The sequence below is a fragment of the Neoarius graeffei genome, chromosome 20 (assembly GCF_027579695.1).
Source record: "Neoarius graeffei isolate fNeoGra1 chromosome 20, fNeoGra1.pri, whole genome shotgun sequence".
NCBI classification, from domain to species: domain Eukaryota; kingdom Metazoa; phylum Chordata; class Actinopteri; order Siluriformes; family Ariidae; genus Neoarius; species Neoarius graeffei.
In genome coordinates, this window is record NC_083588.1 from 32249864 (window position 1) to 32273241 (window position 23378).

Consider the following 23378-nt stretch of genomic DNA (forward strand, 5'->3'; position numbering starts at 1 on the left):
TCAACCTTGACACACCATGTGTTTATGGACTTCCTTGAGTACACAGGGGCATTGTCCTACTGGAACACCTTTGAGCCCCTTAGTTCCAGTAGAGGAAAAAATCTTAATGCTACAGGATATAAAAACATTCCAGACAACTGTGTGCTTCCAACTTTGTGTCACCACTCAGTTTGGGAAAGGCTTACTTTTGGGCATGATGGTCAGGTGTCGAGAAAATTTATTTCAATTTGCCCAATGTCACCTGATGAGTAGGAATAGTATACATTTTGCGCTGGTATTGTCCTGGTATTTCGTGGAGTCCATTATGCCATGGACCCTAACAAGGTTTCTAAGGCCTTTGGAAGAAAAACAGTCCCAAAACATCACAGAACTTCTACCATATTTTAGAGTTGGGATCGGGTTCTTTTCATTATACCCATTTTTCTTTTTACACCAAACCCACCTTGAGTGTTTATTGCCAAAAAGCTCAATTTTTGTTTCATCAGACCAGAGAACACGGTTCCAGTCAAAGTTGTAATAGTGTTTCACAAACTTCAGGTGCTTACATTTATGGTTAACTGACAGAAAAGGCTCCCCCCCCAAGTAGGCCTTCCAAATAATCTGTTGGTATGGAGACAGTATGTGGTTTTGGAGACTTGGAAGCCCCAAGATTTAACTTTTTCTTGTAATTCACCAACAGTGATCCCTGGGAATGTTTTTTTTTTAAATAACCATTCCCTGACTTTTGAAGGTCAACACACTTCTGCCTCATTTGGTTTGTGTGTTCTCTTATCTTTCCCATGTTGATGGATGACTAAGGGAACTTGGCCTCCATGTCACCTCCTGTTTGTACCCCAGTTAATCAGGAAGTCATGGATTACAGCTTGAAAGTTCCTACACACTCCAATCAACTCAGAATGTACAATTTAAATGGGAAACATGCTTCAGTTACATTGTGTTCACTATAATTTCCCAGGGGTGCCAATAATAGTGGTGCTTGTGTTTTTGTGAAAATAATTTTCTTGGTGAGGGATTTGTTTTTCTCTGAAGAAATTTATTTCAATTAAAAGGTGTATTTTTCTTATTTTTTCAATGTGAAATGAAGGCACTTCACCGAAAGGTGGATTTTTGTTTCCTAACCCTTTTTGCTAATCTTTACAAGGGATGCTAATAATCGTAGAGAGAGAGAGAGAGAGAGAGAGTGTGTGTTTTGTTTGTTTGTTTGTTTGTTTGTTTGTTTGTTTGTTTGTTTGTTGAAGTGTATTGCTCATTGTATTTGTTGTCTGACTTAAGTTTAGATAATTAAATCCATGTGGTTCTCTACATGCTCATTTTTTTAGACTCCATGTTCCTAGTTGGTCTTTTTATAGTTTAATACAGTTCATGCCATGCCTGGAATCTAACCGGCTTTTCAGGCCAGTCCTTTAATGCCTGATGAACAACTTGGGGGTCCCTTAATATTTAACGTGTTTTCGACTCATCGTTTGAATGTCGTGTGTGTGTGTGTGTGAAATGTTTCATAAGAGCCCTTTCTTTCAGGAGAAACGAGGTTCAGAGAAGGAACAGGATAGAGCACCTCTGCTGGACTTTGAGGCCATGGTTGCTTTCTGTGAACAAGAGGGGTAGGATTTCATACAATACACTTTTTTTTTTTTTGTAAACTTGGCAGTTAATTGATTTTGTATTTATTGAATGTCTTGTAGGCTTTAGGTAGATTTACATAAAAGAAAGGAACATTTTATTATAAATTGTTTCAATTAATAACACTTAAAGGTGCTACATGTAAGATTCAGTGAGCTAAAATTCTTTGATATAGTTGACTGTGTTTTTAAACATATGGAGACATGTTGGGAATATTTAACAATAAATCTGACCACAATGATTGTATTTTGAAAAAAATTCTATAAGATGAAGATTAATTATGAAGTATGATAATTTAAAAAAATAATAATTTAAAGTTTAGATATGATTGGAACTCTTACAAGGATCACTTTATGTATTAGCTGTAAAAAAAAAAAATCTTACTTGTAGTGCCTACCTTGATACTTTTAGTCAAATAATACAGATTTTTAAAAATTGAATAAATAAAGAACTGCATTAGCTCTGCTGTTCATCCCAACAGTCCCAAATTTATTTCATTTGTACATTTGCTCATTTGGTTGATGCTTTTATTTAAAGTGAAAATTGAGAGAAGATCCAACTGAGCAGGGGAGAGTTAAGGTTCTTGCTCATGGACCCAACAATGGTGAGCTTGGTCATTCTAGGATTTAAATTCATGACCTTTCAGTCGTTAGCCCACAGCCATAATCACTGAGCCGCCACTTCCTGTTCCAGTTGACTTGCATAGCTTTGACGCTCCTTCCCTGATCCATTGCACTCATACATACCTCAAAGTTATAGTACAGATTACATTTGTGAGATTATTCACAAGCATCACATATATGTGAAAGAGTAAAAGCCACATTTTGGGTGTGTTTTAGTGCACTCTGTATATTCTCAAGTTCCTTCAGTTGACACCAGAGAGCTGAGAAGACCATTCTCTCTCCTCAGACTTTACTTCTTTCTTTTTAATTTTTACTGTGTCATGGGGGCAGGCGTGAAAAAGCCCAGTGCAAAAACTAATTTCCCCAAAGCTTTTGTAGTGACCTCTATCCGTCCCTTCTTTTCTCTGTCCCTCTTTCATTGTCTGGTATCTCTCCATGGTTGACTGGACTGTAGAGACAGTTCAGATGACAGAGTTGTTTTTTCTCGGGCCTCGTCCACAGCTACAGCAGCACTGTGCACAAGCAAACACCACCAAGGCCAGGAATGTCACTGAAAGAAAATAACACTTTATTGGACATTTTGTGTCTTAAGTAGGCAAGTTAAATACAAGGGGTTCAGGAAGATTTAAAGTTCTTGATAGATCTTCCAAGCCATATTTATCAATACAATATTTTTGATTTCAAACAAGCTTGGACAAGCTGTGCTCCAGCACTTTGGGTGAAAAATGACAGACACCCATAGTGACTGTAGTTTCTCACCCAAAGTGTTATGGCAGAGAGAGAAAGAAAACTGTGAGAATGCATTAGTGTGCAGTGCTTCTGGCGGTTTCAGAAAATTACATTTTTCCAGCCTGTAAGATTAACACATCTCAGTGGGCATTGTTCATAGCAAAAAAAAAACCCCGCAAAAAAAGTATCCTCTTTTTTCATGTTATTCTGACAGCAAACCTAGTTAGACTTTTTTTTTTTAATGTAGTTTCATCTGCATGTGTTACTCAACCTCAGTGTGGCTCCCCACTTTCTCTTTATTGTAATAAATGCATCTGTACGGGAAAAACTCCTGCAATACCACTGTGGCTGAATTCTAGAAAACAGGTTTTGACCAAAATTAAGTTTTTCTGCTAGTTGTATACTTTAGCATCTCTGTTTTCAGAAAGCTTAAATATATTTTAGTGAAACAAAATAGAAATATTTTATTTATGATCATTTCTAATCGTGCCTTGGTGTCTACCTGCAAAGATCGTGTGGTATAAGGCCACCAACAGATGATCAGTGACAAAAACGTTGATTACTTACTACTCCTCAGTCCTCACTAGTTAGAATGGAGGAGCAGCTAATTATTAGTGTGTCTCAAAATCCAGAGCTATTTAATATAATCAGAAAAACATCACACGTTTTTTGTCCAACCTTAAATGGCCCTGGAATCTAATGCATCTGTTTTCTTGCATTTTGTATTGTCGCCCATCTTCTCAAAAGGACAACCAAAGGCACAACCTTTTATTTTATTTTATTTTTTTGTGATTTGGATATATGCTGGGGGCAGCACGGTGGTGTAGTGGTTAGCACTGTCGCCTCACAGCAAGAAGGTCCTGGGTTCAAGCCCAGCGGCCGACGAGGGCCTTTCTGTGTGGAGTTTTCATGCTGTCCGCGTGGGTTTCCTCCGGGTGCTCTGGTTTCCCCCACAGTCCAAAGACATGCAAGTTAGGCCAATTGGTGGCTCTGAATTGACTGTAGGTGTGAATGTGAGTGTGAAATGGTTGTCTGTGTGTCTGTCAGCCCTGCGATGACCTGGCGACTTGTCCATGGTGTACCCCGCCTCTCGCCCATAATCAGCTGGGATAGGCTCCAGGTGCCTGCGACCCTGTAGGACAGGATAAGCGGCTACAGATAATGGATGGATATGCTGGATTTAGAAACCTAGCTCTTAAGCAATCTGTTTTCAAAAACGTCTTGATGATGCAGCACCAATTCAACCTGGCGAGCTATTTGTGCTGTTCTCATGCAATGAATATCATGCTTTTGATCAAGTTATTGGATACATACGTGCCATATGTACCTGATGAAACAGGCATAAGTGTAATCAATTCAGTTTATTATCAGGTATCAGCTGTCAAAATGTCTGTCATGTTCCTGCATCTTCACGTCATCGAAACAGAGACGAGCACTTACACACACTGGCAAAACATTTAACTAAAAGAGATCTGGAAAGGGTGGCACGGTGGTCTAGTGGTTAGCACTGTCGCCTCACAGCAAGAAGGTCCGGGTTCAAGCCCCGTGGCCGACGAGGGCCTTTCTGTGCGGAGTTTGCATGTTCTCCCCGTGTCTGCGTGGGTTTCCTCCGGGTGCTCCGGTTTTCCCCACAGTCCAAAGACATGCAGGTTAGGTTAACTGGTGACTCTAAATTGACCGTAGGTGTGAATGTGAGTGTGAATGGTTGTCTGTGTCTATGTGTCAGCCCTGTGATGACCTGGCAACTTGTCCAGGGTGTACCCAGCCTTTCGCCTGTAGTCAGCTGGGATAGGCTCCAGCTTGCCTGTGACCCTGTAGAACAGGATAAAGTGGCTAGAGATAATGAGATGAGATATCTGGAAATGTTAATCGAGCCACATACGGTATTTATCTAGACTTGGTTACATCAGAGAATTAACTGTGAACCAAGCCTTTACCAGCACCTTCCACTCAAATCACTTAAAACCCAATACACTCAACTCAGTTGATGCATTTTTTCTGTTTTGGTAGAAGGTAAAATTTACTAAGACGCATTCAACACTTTTTGTCTTTTTGTTACTATTAATTTAATGTCCATTACTGATGCATTAATATGTGCTTTTAACCTTAAATTGTATATGGTATATGAGCTAAATTGTGGTGGTTAGGGAGCCTGCATTTGACTCATACAAGCATATTTGTAAGAACTTTTAAGAGACATTACTGCTGTAGGTAGGTCTTGTGTGTCCCTGTAAAATCTCATCTCATTATCTCTCGCCACTTTATCCTGTTCTACAGGGTCACAGGCAAGCTGGAGCCTATCCCAGCTGACTACGGGCGAAAGGCGGGGTACACCCTGGACAAGTCGCCAGGTCACCACAGGGCTGACACATAGACACAGACAACCATTCACACTCACATTCACACCTACGGTCAATTTAGAGTCACCAGTTAACCTAACCTGCATGTCTTTGGACTGTGGGGGAAACCGGAGCACCCGGAGGAAACCCACGCGGACACGGGGAGAACATGCAAACTTCGCACAGAAAGGCCCTCGCCGGCCACGGGGCTCGAACCTGGACCTTCTTACTGTGAGGCGACAGCGCTAACCACTACACCACCGTGCCACCCTCCCTGTAAAATAAGGTATGAAAAACTCCTCCAGCATATACAGTACTGTGCAAAAGTCTTAGGCACCTTATATATTTTTTTCATACAAACTTTGTTATAGATTTCTATTTTATGACTTTTACATTATCGAGTCAGTATGGACAGTATAGACATTGCACAATATAATAAATATGCAAACTACAATAACTAGTATAACTATTATATCCAGTATTCATAATGTACAATAACTACATTATACACAATGTACAAAAACATTTTAGAGTTCCAAACGTTTGTTTTCCAGCACAAAATTAAATGTTACAGAAAAATGTTTTGTATCTGAGCAGCATATTACATAAGAGACCACTTTTCAGATGAAAAAAGAAAACATAATGAAGTTTGCAGGGTTTTGCTGCAAAATTAAGAAGCAACTGTGACAGTGTCCAGAAGAATTGTGGCTGGTTCTGTAAGATGCTCAGTAAAACCTACAGCTCATTTCCTTATGAAACTGAACTCATTGTACCTGAGATGACTTATTTATTTATTTATTTATTTATGCAAAGGGTCATCTCACACCAAATATTGATTGTTTCATTTATTTTGGCTTGCTGCTGTTTATAGTATTGTTTTTTTAATGTTTTTTTTTTTTTAAGCCATTTTTGATCTACAGCATTTCTTTACTTGTGCCTAAGACTTTTGCACAGTACTGTATATACTGGACATGGTTGCAGGAGTTGGTTGGTATTAATCAAAAAGGCAATCATGATTGTAAAACAGTCCATATGCATGTCCATCCGTCAGTCAATCAATCAATCAATCAATCAATCAATCAATCAAATATAGATTTCAGACATGTCACTTACAAACGAAGATGAGGAGGATGATGAAGCCTCCTATCTCAATTGAGTTTGCTTCAGGGAGAGTCTGTAGCTTGGTCCAGATGTTTTGGAGGATGTCAAGTACTTGCTGTCTGGCATCCATTCTCTTGTTTGGGCACAGCTGTCAGTAACAAGTAGACGTATTCGGACCAATGCGCTGGCTCTGTTCCTAATCTGGATGGCCTCCTGCCAAAACAGAGTTGGTGTCATTTATAGTCTCACATGGCCCCAGTGGAAATTCAAGCTTTACTTGGATCTCTCACTCATTGCATACTATACCTAAATGTGTCCTTACTAATATGTAACAGACTATCAGCTGTAGTTACAAAATCTACTCTGTTTGTTCATGTCATGTGTCATCATCAGAATCATGTTTATTGGCCAAGTATGTTGAGACACACGAGGCATTTGGTTCTAGTAGTTGGTGTGTCTATAGTGATACAGGAGGAAAAAAAAAGTGTGAATATGTATATTTAATATAAGAGAAATGTACATATGGACTGTACAATATGGACAGTATAGACATTGCACAATATAAATATGCAAACTACAATAACTAGTATAACTATATATCCAATATTCATAATGTACAATAACTACTTTATACACAATGTATAAAATATCTGTATACAATATCTACCAGTAATCTAAATAACTAATTTATTTTGACCACATTCACTGGATATGAGCAATTATGCACTTTGATAGCCTAGTAGTAGAGTAGCCAATCAGCTCATGTACCACGAGTAGAGGAAAAACAAAATGGCAGCATGTGTTGCTGAACCAACTGAGGGCAAAACAAAAAATCTACTCAAAAACAAAACCACAAAAATTATCAAGTATTTAAAAGAAACAGAAATGGCTAAAAGAATAGTCATTCCACCCCCACAAATATCTCCTGCTCCACACTCTAACCCAATCGGTGGCGGTAACGCACCTTCAAGTTGATTTGCCAACAGTCAAAAAAACCCTAAAGAAGAAGAAAACCCCATATTACCAAAAACCCCCCCCATATATGAAATGAAAGTATTTTGATTAGAAAGAACACATCTCCCCTCCCCCCCCCAAGAATTATTATTATAACATTTTCCCCAAAATTGCTACTGTCATTTAGCTGGTTTGTTTACATTCTAAGTAGAAATTATTTTGCCGGATGTTTTGTATAAAGTGGTGTTTTTTTGTTTTTTTTTTAAATTTATGAAATTTGCAAAAAATAAAAATGCTCTTTCTCAAAATCCAGTGAATGTGGATAGAATAAAACGGTTATTCCACTCAATGTCTGTGAAGATTCTCAGTCATCCAGGTCATAGTAAACTGTGGGTGGTAAAAGAGAGCAACTGGACTTGCTTGAAGATTCTTGAAGACGTTTCACCTCTCATCCGAAAGGCTTCTTCAGTTCTGTCTTGCCCCTTTTCCACCAAAGCAGTTCTAGGGCTGGTTCGGGGCCAGTGCTTAGTTTGGAACCGGGTTTTCTGTTTCCACTGACAAAGAACTGGCTCTGGGGCCAGAAAAACTGGTTCTAAGCTAGCACCAACTCTCTGCTGGGCCAGAGGAAAGAACCGATTACATCAGCGGGGGAGGGGGCGGAGTTGTTAAGACCGACAACAATAACAAGACCGCGAAAGATCGCCATTTTTAAGCGATGAGAAGCAGCAGCTGTACAAACACGAAGTCATCCATTATTGTTATTGTTGTTGCTGCTGCTTCTTCCGCGTTGTTTTTGCTTCAATATTCACGCCAAGGTTTATGCAAACGTAGCGACGTAACTGACGTATACAGCGACGTAATGACGTATACAATGACGTAACTGACGTATACAGCAACATAATGACGTGTCTTCTCTTAGCACCGCGAGCGATGGAAAAGCGAGCTGGTTCTCAGCTGGCTCGCAAGTTGAACGAGTTGTGAACCAGCATCAGCACTGGCTCCGAACCAGCCCTGGAACTGATTTGGTGGAAAAGGGGTATCTGACTGGTAGTGAGCATCAGGTATTTATCCTCTCATGGATGAAAAGCTCATCTAAGGTGTTAATTGCCCCTTTTCCACCAAAGCAGTTCCAGGGCTGGTTCGGGGTCAGTGCTTAGTTTGGAACCGGGTTTTCTGTTTCCACTGACAAAGAACTGGCTCTGGGGCCAGAAAAACTGGTTCCAGGCTAGCACCAACTCTCTGCTGGGCCAGAGGAAAGAACCGCTTACATCAGCGGGGGGCGGAGTTGTTAAGACCGATAACAATAACAAGACCGCGAAAGATTGCCATTTTTAAGCAACGAGAAGCAGCAGCTGTACAAACGCGAAGTCAGCCATTATTATTGTTGTTGTTGTTGTTGCTGCTGCTGCTTCTTCCGTGTTGTTTTTGCTTCGATATTCGCGCCAAGGTTTAAGCAAACGTAGCGACGTAACTGACGTATACACCGACGTAATAACGTGGCACCGTGAGCTATGGAAAAGCAAACTGGTTCTCAGCTGGTTCGCAAGTTGAACGAGTTGTGAACCAGCACCAGCACTGGCCCCGAACCAGCCCTGGAACTGATTTGGTGGAAAAGGGGTAATTGAGTCATCCTGTTGGTGGGGGTCACTGGGGGCTGGTTGTGAACGGCCTCGAGAGTCGTTAGGATGATCAAAGGATTGCCCGTTAGGGTGATCAATGGATTGCTGATTCTCGCTGTCCTCCTGTGAGTCACTGAAAACAGCTGGGATTTGGTGTGCATTCAGTTGTCTGGGAAGTGTGCAAAGGACTGTATTGTAGGTGGCTGATAAATGATGTCTTAGACCCCCACCTCTGTTCAGTGATGGCCGTTCCAGGTTGACAAAAATGGCTTCTTTAACTCCTCGTTCATACCAACGATCCTCTCTGGCTAAAATGCATATGTTGCAATCCTGAAATGAGTGTCCTTTGTTGTTAAGATGAAGGTAGACAGCAGAGTCCTGGCCTGAGAAACTGGCTCTCCTGTGTTGAGCCATGTGCCTGTGAAGCAGTTGTTTTGTTTCCCCAATATATGAGTCCGTGCATTCCTCACTGCACTGAATGGCATACACTACGTTGTCCTGTTTGTGTCTGGGTATTCTGTCCTTAGGGTGGACCAGTTTCTGCTTCAGGTTGTTACTGGGTCTGAAATGTACCGGAATGTTGTGTTTGTAGGGCCAAGTTTACATTAGACCGTATCTGTCTCGTTTTCTTCGCGGATGCACTGTCCGTTTACATTAAAACGCCTGGAAACGCCGGGAAACGGGAATCCGCCAGGGTCCACGTATTCAATCCAGATCGTGTCTGGTCCGGTGCTGTGTAAACATTGAGAATACGTGGATACGCTGTGCTGAGCTCTAGCTGGCGTCATCATTGGACAACGTCACTGTGACATCCACCTTCCTGATTCGCTGGCGTTGGTCATGTGACGCGACTGCTGAAAAACGGCGCGGACTTCCGCCTTGTATCACCTTTCAGTAAAGAGTATAAAAGTATGAAAATACTGCAAATACTGATGCAAATACTGCCCATTGTGTAGTTATGATTGTCTTTAGGCTTGCCATCCTTCCACTTGCAAGTGGTAAGTGACGCGCATGCCCGATATGCACTGGGATCACACACACAGCGGCTCAGTCCCGAATCACTGCTCGTGTGCTTCACTCGCGGGCTTTGTGAGCTGCGCAGGGCCGGAGTGCGCACCCTCCAGAGGGCACTCGCTGTTCAGGGCGGAGTGTTTTGGAGCGCAGGATGCCTGCGGAGCCGAGCGTATCCGTGTATTGGCGTTGCTGTGTGCACGCGAATCGTGTATTGGCGTTGCTGTGTGCACGCTAATCGTTTTAAAAACGTTAATCTGATGATCCGCTGATACGGTCTAATGTAAACCCCACCTAGAAGATCCTCCTGAGTTTCTCAGATAGACCAGAAATGTAGGGAATGACAATGTTCTTGCGTTTGTTCCTGTTATCCTCCTTGTCCATTCTGTTCCTTTTTTTGCTCTTGAGGAAAGACCAGTTGGGATACCTGCAGTTCTGAAGTGCTTTCTTGATGTGATTCTGCTCCTTCTCTTTTCCCTCTATTGTTGTAGGGATATTCTGAGCCCTGTGTTGCAAGGTCCTAATGACCCCCAGTTTATGTTCCAGTGGGTGGTGAGAGTCAAAGAGTAGGTACTGGTCTGTGTGTGTGTGTGGGTTTCCGGTAGACCTCGATGCTCAGGCTTCTGTCTTGTCTAATGTGTACATCACAATCCAAGAAGGCTAGATTATTCCCACTGACGTCCTCCCGAGTGAAGTTGATGTGGATGACACCTGGGTTAAAATCAAAACCCATGAGGTGGAAGCCTTCTCTAAGCACATCAATGCAGTGGATATTAACATCAGCTTCACTCGGGAGGACATCAGTGGGAATAATCTAGCCTTCTTGGATTGTGATGTACACATTAGACAAGACAGAAGCCTGAGCATCGAGGTCTACCGGAAACCCAATTCCGTAGTTCCAATGGTTCGTGAAATGTACAAATCCTGGAGGCTGGGCCAGGGGAGCACTGATTATCCTTTCTGCTGACCTTACTGTTCGCTGCAGTTTGTTCCTGTCCTGTTTTGTCATGCATGATCAACAGACCGAGCACATTTCCTACAGGCGTGGCTTTTCTGTGCAACTGCAGATGTGTGATGCTTCAGCCAAACAGAAGAGAACCTGATGGTTAAAATGATGTAGACCTATCATCCAGCATGCTTTTTTTGGGACGACTTGTGGTGGAGTGAGGTTGGGTGTGTTCCATCAAGGCGTATATCACAGGGTGTGGTTGCCACAGTGTGGAGAAAAAGGACTCTATAGGGGGATACACCTTTTTAATTTGAAAGGCTACAGGCATCAAAAGCAACAACTAGATCTAAGATGTAGGCGCTCCGGATCTGAATTGGACACCATATTCAAAATTGATTATGCAACAGTTTGGATAGATTGGAGGTCACGACAGTGCAACTTTAAACACTGGTTTAAAGGGATAAGAGCTGCGTTTGTACTGGTTTAACATCACAGAAACATATTATGAAGAGCTTTAGTACATAACATTTACATTAAGACATTTAGTTTGTAAGTGTGTAAAAGTTTTGTCTAAAAGTATGTAAACTTACGTAAACAATGAATTTGAATATAGAAGGGTGTAAACAGCTTGTAAAGATTTTATATATATATGTGAACATGTAAAGACTTAGTGCAAAAGTCTGTAAACAGTATGCAAATTAGTTGTTTGCTGTGGGTTTTTTTTTTGTTTGTTTGAATGTAAAAATAGTATGCAAGTATACAAGTTAGTTGTAAATATGTTGTATGTTTGTTCAGTTGAATGTAGGCAGTGCATATAAAAGTTTAGCATGTATAAACAGTGTGTAAAGGTTTAGTATGTAAGCAGTATGTAGACTTTTAGCTCAATGAAGGTTTCGTCTGTAAGTAAACATAATATATAAAGCATAGCGTGCAAAAGTGCTTTTGCATTTCGGCTCCATTTATCCATCAGTACAGGTGTGGCCATGAACAGATACCGATCACCTGACTTGGCCACACTGTTTTGGCATTTCTGTTTCCGCACCCTGTGTAGTTTCTATGTTTGGTTTTGTGTTCTGTTTGAACAGCAATGCACAGGCAGTGGACTTTAGAAAGCAAATGCAACAGCCCAGTTGGACAAGAATAACTGTTGGAAAAGTGTCGTGGATTTCTTGCACATTCCTTGTTTGAAAGGAATGCAGCAGGTGTTTGAATGTAGTCAGATTTGTAAAAGGAATTCAGTGGTGGTGTGTGGTTTGTTTGTCCGTCCCCCCCCCCGAACCAGTCCTCAAGTATGTGAAGACATTTATTTTTCTCATACGTAAATTCGGCATGACTGACTTTGTGATTGCAGCATTGCTTTAACTAGCTGAACTAGTTTGCATTAACAAAACAAGGGATTCCTCCCTTACCTGAGGGGAGATGAATGTTCTGCCCCTTTTTCCCTTGCTCCAGTTCCAGCAGTTGATTTTAGGAATTTACAAGTAGCCTGGCTGACTGTTTAACTCCTCCAGAGTTGTGTACAGGCTGCCTTTTGACTGCTGTCCAGTCTTGTTTCGCTTATGTTTGTCTCATTCCGAAGGGTTTTTTTCCCTCTTCTCCCCAGTTTATTGCCTTCTCTTGCTGGACTTGTTTAATGCAGGCAGTTCTCCAAATGCTGTCGCGCAGTTAAGGCTGTTGTTCTGTTGAATAACCAACTGCTTAACATGCATGTGGGTTGTATTTTTCAGTCTGGTCTTCCCCCCTCTTCATAGCCAGAATTCAGTTTTAGGTCGTCTTTACATTCTCTCCACAAGAGTCTCTCTCTCTGTTTTGTCCTCCTTCTCTTTCTCTGTTTACCTCTCTCACCCCACACACCCCTCTTTTGTCTCCGCAGGACTGCCTACTTCTCCTCCCTTCTGATCACCCTGGAAACTCCTTTTTTTTTTTTCTTCTTCCTGTCTTCTAATTCAAAAACTATTCTGGTAGCATAAGAATATGGTTTTTGTTTGTTGCTTTCTGTCCTGTACAGCAGTAAAGGTGTGTTTATGTTGCTTGGAATTAGGGAATTGAAATTTGACAAAAGGGGTGTCTTGGCTATATAAATGCAAATGAAGTAAAGATTTCCTAACAGACTGCCACGCATCTTAACTTTAAAAAAAAAACAAAAACCTTTGCTAGTTTTCTGCTTGAGGCATTCCTCCACCGTGTGGCCATTTTTTATCATGTCAGTTTTGTTTAAGAGGTTCAACACTATTGTGAAACTTTCCATTATGAAATCAACAAGTGAACAATAAAACTGTGATAGATATTTGCACTACTACTTAACTGGACTATTTAATAGTGGCTCTGTTCTTGAAGTTGTCACTGTGTTGGAGAAATGTGGCACACAGAAGCCTTTTGTGAGATCACCGTGAAGTTTACTGTACGCAAGCTGGTTTCATTGAGGGCTGAGTTTGAGCCCCCAGTCTCCGTGCGAGCTCTCTGACACTGGTGTAACCTGAAACCTTCTGGTGTGAGCTATGGAAAGAAGTTTCCGTGTGTGTGTGTGTGTGTGATATATAAAATCACACACACGGAAACTTCTTGCAACCTGAGAAAAATCAATATTGCACAAACCTGGTAGAAAAAGAGTGCATATACAGTGTGTGTGTGTGTGTATTCTAATTTTGGTTCTGTAGATTACCACAATGAATTTTGAACAAAACAATTCAGATGCAGTTGAAGTTCAGACTTTCAGCTTTAATTCAGTGGGTTGAACAAAATGATTGCATAAAAATGTGAGGAACTAAAGCATTTTTTTTAAACACAATCCCTTCATTTCAGGGGCTCAAAAGTAATTGGACAAATTAAATAATTGTAAATAAAATGTTCATTTCTAATACTTAGTTGAAAACCCTTTGTTGGCAATGACTGCCTGAAGTCTTGAACTCATGGACATCACCAGATGCTGTGTTTCCTCCTTTTTAATGCTCTGCCAGGCTTTTACTGCAGCAGTTTTCAGTTGCTGTTTGTTTGTGGGCCTTTATGTCTGAAGTTTAGTCTTTAACAAGTGAAATGCATGCTCAATTGGGTTGAGATCAGGTGACTGACTTGGTCATTCAAGAATATTCCACTTCTTTGCTTTAATAAACTCCTGGGTTGCTTTGGCTTTATGTTTTGGGTCATTGTCCATCTGTATTATGAAATGCTGACCAATCAGTTTGGCTACATTTGGCTGGATTTGAGCACACAGTATGTCTCTGAATACCTCAGAATTCATCCGGCTGCTTCTGTCCTGTGTCACATCATCAATAAACACTAGTAACCCAGTGCCACTGGCAGCCATGCATGCCCAAGCCATCACACTGCCTCTGCCGTGTTTTACAGATGATGTGGTATGCTTTGGATCATGAGCTGTACCACGCCTTTGCCATGCTTTTTTCTTTCCATCATTCTGGTAGAGGTTGATCTTGGTTTCATCTGTCCAAAGAATGTTCTTCCAGAACTGTGCTGGCTTTCTTAGATGTTTTTTAGCAAAGTCCAGTTTAGCCTTTTTATTTTTGAGGCTTATAAGTGGCTTGCACCGTGCACTGAACCCTCTGTATTTACTTTCATGCAGTCTTCTCTTTTTGGCAGATTTGGATATTGATGTGCCTACCTCCTGGAGAGTGTTGTTCACTTGGTTGGCTGTTGTGGAGGGGTTTCTCTTCACCATGGAAATTATTCTGCGATCATCCACCACTGTTGTCTTCTATAGGTGTCCAGGTCTTTTTGCACTGATGAGTTCACCAGTTCTTTCTTTCTTTCTTTCTTTCGTTCTTTCGTTCTTTCGTTCTTTCTTTCTTTCGTTCTTTCGTTCTTTCGTTCTTTCTTTCTTTCTTTCTTTCTTTCGTTCTTTCGTTCTTTCTTTCGTTCTTTCGTTCTTTCTTTCGTTCTTTCTTTCGTTCTTTCTTTCTTTCTTTCTTAAACTGTAGATTTTGCCACTCCTAATATTGTAGCAATTTCTTGGATGGTTTTTTTCTGTTTTCGCAGCTTAAGGATGGCTTGTTTCACCTGCATGAAGAGCTCCTTTGACCGCATGTTTTCTTCACAGCAAAATCTTCCAAATGCAAGCACTACACCTCAAATCAACTCCAGGCCTTTTATCTGCTTAACTGAGAATGACATAACGAAGGAATTGCCCACATCTGCCCATGAAATAGCCTTTGAGTCAATTGTCCAATTACTTTTGGTCCCTTTAAAAACAGGGTGGCACATGTTAAGGAGCTGAAACACCTAAACCCTTCATCCAATTTTAATGTGGATACCCTCAAATGAAAGCTGAAAGTCTGGACTTTATGTCCATGTCCATTATATAACTATAACTTGAATATGTTTCAGTAAACAGGTAAAAAAAACAAAATTTGTGTCCGTGTCCAAATATATATGGACCTAACTGTGTGTGTATGTATGTGTGTGTGTGTGTGTGTGTGTATATATATATATATATATATATATATATATATATATATATATATATATATATATATATATATATATTGTATATATGCAACCTGGTAAAACTCTCTTCTACCAGGTTTGTGCAATATTGATTTTTCTTAGGTTGCAGTTTAACATGGAAATAAATAATATAATGGCCCAGAACAGACACTTTTTTTTTTTTTTTTTTTGGTGTGTGTGTGTGTGTGTGTGTGTGTGTTGGATTGAAAAGACCATTTCCACCATTTTACTTTTAAGGAGTGTGCAGCAGGGTGTAATAATATCAGCTGTGCAGTCAGGAACTTGCTTATCAGCACTGACAATCATAGAAACTCAACTAAACTGAGGTGGCTACAGTAGTGAAAACAATAAAATAAAATCAGTACATTTTCAATATAATCCTTTTAAAGATTGTTTGCCGAATGTCCACATGGTTGACATTTTCTCTGTTGATGCTGCTCAGGTTTGAGCAGGAGAAAGTAGGGTACTACTGGTCAAAAAGAAAAAAAAATTACATTTATGCCATTTCGCAGATGCCCTTGTCCAGAGCGACTTACAGAAGTGTGTTGAAGTATCAATAAGTACATCAGTATCAGGATGTATTATATCATGGACTAAGGGTACAGTCAATGAAAAATGATCTGTTTAGGAGGTATAGTAAGAAAATCAAACACACTTTTTAATAAAGTGCTAATTTAGGTACTTCAAGAAAAGGTAGGTCTTTAGACATCCTTTGAAGAAAGCCAATTATGCACCTGTTCAGACATCAAGGGTAAGTTCATTCCACCACCTAGGAGCCAGAACAGAGAAGGGTCTTGATGCATGCCTTCCTTGTACCTTGGGAGATGGTGGGACCAATCAAGCAATACTAGAGGATCAGACAGAACATGGTGAAGTGTGGGGTCTCATAGGGGTTTTAAGGCCCTGGTCACACTACAACTTGCGATGGATTTGTGAATAATTGATGATTTTAAATATTGGTAGCATTGTCACCAATCATGTGATGCATGGTGAATGTTCTCAGAGATTCATAAGTTGTTTTTTGGTGTGTCTCTGCCTCATGAGTGGCCAAAAATGTTATGAAAATTTTCAGTGCATGCATTGAAATTTGGTGGTGATGTTTTTGTTGGCAAACTAAGTGGCGAATACTTCCCCCAAGCTCGGGGAAGCATCATTACCAAATTTTTCATTGATAACCCATCACAAGGCATTGTGAGCTGTAGTGTGACCTTAGCCTAAGGTAGGTGAACGTTGATTGTTTTTTGCTTTGTAGGTAAGCATCACCATTTTAATTCTGTTGTGGGCAGATACAGGAAGCCAGTGGAGGGAGCATAGGAATGGGGTGATGTGGGAGAATTTAGGAAAGTTGAAGAAAAGTTGTGCAGCTGCATTCTGAATTAGTTGCCAAGGTTGAACAGCATACAGAGGCAGACCTACTAGGATCTGTCTAAAACCAAGTTTCAGTAGTCCAGTCTCAAAATGAGAAGGGAGTGCCTGAGTGGCCTCTGTGGATAGATAAGGATGAATCCTTATGATGTAAAGATGAAATCAGCATGAGTGTGTCAGAATAGCAGTATGAGAAGAAAAAGACAGTTGATTTGTCTATGGTTACCCCAAGGTTGTGTGCACTGACTGAAGTGAGATCACAAGATCCTGACATGGGGTTGAATCATCGGATGAACAGAAGTTCACTTTTGCTGGGATGACATGTCAGCTGATGAGCTGCCATCTATGATGAAATGTCTGCCAGACATGCTGAGATCTGAGCGGAAACATGAGTGTTTGAGGGAGGGAAGGAACAGATGAGCTAAGTGTCATCTGCATAGCAGTGGCATGAAAAAACATGATATGACCTTAAGGGATTGAGTATAGAGGGGGAACAGAAGAGGACCAAGTACTTAGCCTTGTGGGACACCAGTGGAGAATCTGTATGGAGCAGATATGGATCCCCTTCACGTCACTTGATGTGACCGACTCTCCAGGTATCTCCAGATCATTGCTAGTGACATGAATTCCAAGACCTATGAGGGTGGACAAGAGAGTCTTGGAGTTAATGGTGTCCAACACTGCTGAAAGGTTGAAGAGGCTAAGGACTGATCACAGTTTGGCTGACCTAGTAGCATGCAGCTTCTCACAGACTGTTGTGAGGGCAGTTTCTGTGGACTGTGCTGCTTTGAAGTCAGACTGGTTAGGATCTTGTTGGTTGTTTTGTGAGAGGCAAATAGACAGTTGATTGTAGATGATGCATTTGAGGATTTTTGAAAGAAAAGAGAGAAGTGATACCAATACCTTTTGGTACATGATCATATGTTATGTAGCCAGTAATGATGGTAGTGATGAAGGGGAAGAGGTCTTGTGAGATGGCTTGCAGGGTCTTGTGTTGCTAGTTTAGAATGTACTAGTGAAAAGAGAAGGGGTATCCTGAATGGGATACAAGTCATTTCGTCCGGTAGTTAAGACATTTCGCCCAAAGCATTTTTCATACACACTATCAGTTATCTTATATTTCAGGTATTTGTTTGTTTGAAAAAAGGAGGAATTCTCAATGGAATTTGACCAAAGCAAAATACATTTTTGCACCGTGTAGTTTAACCACCCGCCACTTGCCAAATGCGAGTTGTGAAATCTAAGGGCAAGTAAATATCACCCAGACTTGCCTTTCTCAGCGAGTGTGTTCAAAACGATGGATTCCTACCTAGAATTCATGTAAAATCCAAGAAATATTCAACAAAAACTCTTTCCTCATGCATGTTGGGGGCTGCCATTGCAAAATGAAAATGAAACCAGAAATGATGGGAATCAGCAAGTGTCAATTTCAGGCACGTTCAGCTGCGGCCGCTTGTGGGGAGAGATCGTTTTTATTAGACTAAATTACACAGAAAATTTATACTCGCACTTGCCAGATATACTTTTTTTGAGCCCCAACTATTATGTGGGTGTCAGTCCTGCGTGCTTTGGCGCACGCACCTGAAGGACTCTTAGATGTGCTTTGGACTGCGCGCGCGCTGAGTGGACTCTCTCACATGTGCTGCTAGATTTTGTTTTGTTTATTTCCATTTATTATGAGGAGACGCAGGGCGGCATGGTGGTGTAGTGGTTAGCACTGGACCTCATAGCAAGAAGGTCCTTTCTGTGTGGAGTGTGCATGTTCTCCCTGTGTCTGCATGGGTTTCCTCCGGGTGCTCCGGTTTCCCCCCACGGTCCCCAAAGGCATGCAGGTTAGGCTAATTGGTGACTCTAAATTGACCGTAGGTGTGAATGTGAGTGTGCATGGCTGTGTGTCTCAATGTGTCAGCCCTGCGATGACCTGACAACTTGTCCAGGGTGTACCCTGCCTTAATGCACTCCCTTAAATGAATTATGGTTTGTTTATATCTCGATCTTGTCGCACATAGTCACCACATATAAAATAATTGATAGTGCATATGAAAAAGGCTTTAGATGAAACGTCTCAACTATTGGACGAAATGGTCATTGGACGAAGTGTCATGATCCCCCTGAATGTGTATGGTAGGAGTTGAATGTTAAATACTCAAGATTTATTTTCTTTGTTTTAAATATAAAAAAAAAATTAAAACCTTCTGTATATTTCCTATTTTAGATGAAAAAAATAAAACCCCATATTTTCATGCCTGATTTATCAGTTCTAGCATGATGTAAGCATCCAGGAGAGAACTGAAAATTGACCTCCCATAAGAACTGCATACTGCATAATGTACCATGTAACACACCAACTATGGAGTATTCAGTAAGCTAATGACTATAAAAGAAGCTATGTCAGTATTCTCAGTACAGACATCATGGCAAAAGAGAGAATGGATGAGCAAGAGACTGGGCAAATCTTGGACTGGTTTTTACTTGTTGGCAAGAGTGATAAAAGGTTGCAAGAGCTGGGCTTCTTTCTGTTGAACTAGTTCGGTATATTTTATATCCCTCATCAAAAAATTCCCGTGCAGGGATTGGCCAAGGATGGCTCATGTGACCTAAAATAGTTACACAATTGATTAAGCAGTGTATCTCATGATGTAAAAAAAAAAAAAAATGGATATGGTGCGAGTCAGTCATGGTATATCCTGGATGTATCACGAACTGACGTCACAACAGGGCTCAACATTTAACCATTGCCTGGGGCAAGTGAAACACGCATTCGGGCAAGTGGGAATGAGCATGTATTACAAACTAGCACCACAAAAATGAGGTTTTTTTTTTTTTTTTAATCTTTTATTTCAGTTCCTAAAAGCGTCCCTCACTACGTATCTGCCATTATGTATTGGCTGTTTTCTTCATCTAGGTTTCATTTACTGCTTTGCAAGTTATTTTATATACCCCCGCTGTTGTAGTATGGTACATGTACTGTTTATAGACCCCTTGTGCATGACGTCACGCATCACATGATAATTACAGCTGGGGTCAGACAGACACCGTCTTTCATGCAAGCAAGGCTTAATCTGTCTTTTTAATATGGTTAATTTTTGCACTGTTTTTACTTGTTCAAACAGAGAAATAGATAAAAGGCATTACTGTCTCCCCGCTATCAGAAAAAATGTTAACAAATAGAAGCAAATGCTTCAAGAGCAACGAGGAAATGAGTGGTTAAAGAATACGAGGAGAGGAGCTCAGCTTGAAAACTCCAGAGAAATTCACGATTGTATTTAAAATGTATTTTACAAAAACAAAGTCGGAAGTGAGGATGGAAGAGTTTGCTTAAGAATCTTTTCTTTTTTTTTTTTCTGCTTGCATTCGAGTTAGCTCCTTCATGAAAATGTTTGATTTTTCTTAAAGGTGAAGCAGCTTCCTTATTCGACACAGAAAACCCAGATTGATGGCGGTGTGCGATTGTGTAGCAGCTTCTAGCTCTCCTGTTGGTGTATATTTATGTTTTTTGTTTGTGTTTTTCGTAATGTTCTCATGTCAAGGTCTTATGAACAAGTATAGCCATACTGAACTAATCAAGATAGGACTACGATACAACACAGCCGTTACGAGAGCCTTTCAGGAGGCTTATAATATCCCGGAGGATATAGCCAGACCTCTGGGCGCTCCGTGGATCGTTTGTCGGTAGCAGCAGGCGACGAAGGCAGTGACGGGAGAGAAAGCAGAAGTGAGGATGCCGGTCGGGCTTGCTAGCCCGGCTAAGGAAACTACTACACAGACCTACACTGCCAAGCCTACTACTCGCCAATGCCAGATCCATAGCGCACAAACTGGATGAGTTGGAACTCAGTATAGCAACGAACAACTATACACGGAACTGCTGTGTGATGATTATCACTGAAACCTGGCTGAACCTACTCATCCCAGATGCCGCCGAGCTAGCTACCAGCAGGACCGAGACAAGAACTCCGGCAAGACCAGAGGAGGAGGACTTTGCATTTTTGTGCATAAGGAATGGTGCACCAACAGCAGGATTGTTGCCCAGCACTGCTCACCTGACCTGGAAGCTCTGTTGGTAATATGCAGACCATTTAATTTACCAAGAGAGCGCACCATAGTGACTGTTACTGCTGTCTATATAGCCCCCGATGCTAATGTTACCACAAGTTTGGCTCACCTGCTAACCATAGTCAACAAACTGCAGTGTGACCACCCGGAGGGAATTCATATTGTAGCAGGGGACTTTAACAAGGCGTCCTTAAAGACTGTACTCCCCAGCTTTTTCCAGCATGTAGGTTGTGCTACTAGAGGGAAGAACACACTAGACCATATATACATGTATACTACTCTGACATCAAGAAAGCATACAGAACTACTCCTCTCCCTCATCTGGGCCAGTCGGATCACATCCAACTACTCCTGATCCCAGCATACATCCCTGTCAAAAGGACTATACAGCCAAGTAGAAGGACTATCAAAACCTGGCCTGACATTGCCCTATCCCAGCTCCAGGACTGCTTCCAACAGACTGAATGGGACCTGCTCTTTCAAGGCGACTTAGATGGTGACACAGAGGTTGTCCTGGATTACATCACATTCTGCATGGGCAATGTCATAGTCAAACGTTGCATCAGGACATATCCTAATCAGAAAGCCTGGCTGACTAGAGAAGTCAAGAGGCTCCTGAGGAAATGTAATATTGCCTTCAGGTCAGGGGATAAAGAACAGTACAGCTTGGCCAGAGCTGATCTGAAGAGGGGCATCAAGGAGGCAAAGGAGGTGTATAAAAGGAGGGTGGAGGCCTACCTGACAGACAACGATCCACGCAGAGTGTGGCAGGGAATACAACAATTAACCAGCTACAAAGGCAGCACTGTCAACAGTACCACCAACACTGATGCCTCGCTGGCTGAGGAGCTGAACCACTTCTTTGCCAGGTTCGAGGCTGACAGACCTGCAATAGACCTGCTGTCTCCACCAGCTCTCACCAATCACACACTCACTCTGCAGGAGCATGAAGTGAGATGTTCACTGAAGACCATCAACCCACAGAAGGCAACAGGACCTGGCGGAGTGCCGGGCAGAGTCCTTAAATCCTGTGCTGACCAGCTAGCAGGAGTCTTCACCAGAATCTTCAACAGCTCCCTGTCACAGGCCATTGTACCATCTTGTCTGAAATCAGCCACCATCATCCCCGTGCCAAAGAAGCCAGCTCCAGAGGACCTTAACAGCTACAGACCAATTGCATTGACACCTGTTGTCATGAAATGCCTGGAGAAACTGGTGCTACGGTACATAAAATCTAGCCTCCCAGCCTCTTTTGATCTCCATCAGTTTGCATACCGGTCAAACAGGTCCACGGAAGATGCTATTGCCATAGCGATGCATGTGGCGCTAAACCATCTGGAACACAGCAACACCTATGTGAGAATGCTCTTTGTGGACTACAGCTCGGCATTCAACGCTATCATCCCGGACATCCTCATCAACAAGCTGCTCCACTTGGGCCTCTCCACCCCCATCTGCACCTGGATAAGTGATTTCCTCACCAACCGCTCACAAGTTGTCTGACTGAGCCCCCACCTCTCCTCCACTATCACACTCAGTACAGGTGCACTGCAAGGGTGCACCTCAGCCCTTTTGCTATACTCCCTGTACACCAGTGACTGTTCCTCAGCTCATCCCTCCAACACCATCATCAAATTTGCAGATGACACCACAGTCATCGGTCACATAGTAGAGGGAGATGATGAGACACACCACAGGGCTGAGATCAAGAGGCTGACAGCATTGGTGCCATAACAACAACCTCGAGCTCAACATATCAAAGACCAAAGAGCTCATCCTGGACTTCAGGAGGAAGCGGCATATGGACCCACCACCACTCTTCATAGAAGGTGCCAGTGTCGAGAGGGTCCACACCTTCAAATTCCTGGGAGTCCATATCGCCGACAACCTCTCCTGGACAACTAACACCACCACCATCATCAAAAGGGCACAGCAGCATCTCTACTTCCTGAGACTGCTAAAGAGAAATAACCTAAGGGAGACGCTGCTGGTGGCCTTTTATCGCTCTGCTGTAGAGAGCATACTGACGTACTGCATCACAGTGTGGTATGCAAGCTGCACTGTGAAAGACAGGCATAAGAAATGTAGGGGACACAGCAAACATGTGGAAGAAGGTGCTTTGGTCAGATGAGACCAAAGTTGAACTTTTTGGCCTAAATGCAAAGAGCTATGTGTGGCGCAAAACTAACACTGCTCATCACCCTGCACACACCATCCGCACTGTGAAACATGGTGGTGGCAACATCATGCTATGGGGATGCTTTTCTTCAGCAGGGACAGGGAAGCTGGTCAGAGTTGATGGGAAGAGGGATAGAGCTAAATACAGGGCAATCCTGGAAGAAAACGTGTTGGAGGCTGCAAAAGACTTGAGACTGGGAAGGAGATTCACCTTCCAGCAAGACAATGACCCTAAACATACAGCCAGAGCTACAATGGAATGGTTTAGATCAAAGAATATTCATGTGTTAGAATGGCCCAGTCAAAGTCCAGACCTAAATCCCATTGAGCATCTATGGCAAGACTTGAAAATTGCTGTTCACAGACGCTCTCCATC

General features: G+C 41.9%; 1 protein-coding gene and 1 long non-coding RNA gene across 11 annotated transcripts in view; one reads left to right on the forward strand and one right to left on the reverse strand.

Moving 5' to 3' along the window:
• recql5 (RecQ helicase-like 5) overlaps positions 1–23378 on the forward strand; it is a 141450-nt gene that overhangs the window by 28060 nt on the left and 90012 nt on the right. For all 10 annotated transcript variants that reach the window (XR_009650849.1, XR_009650850.1, XR_009650851.1 and 7 more), the window contains exon 7: positions 1519–1601. Coding sequence is in view for 6 of the 10 variants with exons in the window: in XM_060901499.1 (XP_060757482.1) it covers positions 1519–1601 (83 nt within the window). In the remaining 4 variants the exon portion in view is untranslated. The remainder of the gene's footprint in view (positions 1–1518; positions 1602–23378) is intronic.
• LOC132868542 (uncharacterized) lies at positions 2089–12821 on the reverse strand. Its single transcript, XR_009650853.1, has 3 exons — positions 12355–12821; positions 6425–6625; positions 2089–2793 (listed from the first exon to the last, which is right to left on the reverse strand). It is a non-coding gene; the product is annotated as an uncharacterized LOC132868542 (long non-coding RNA).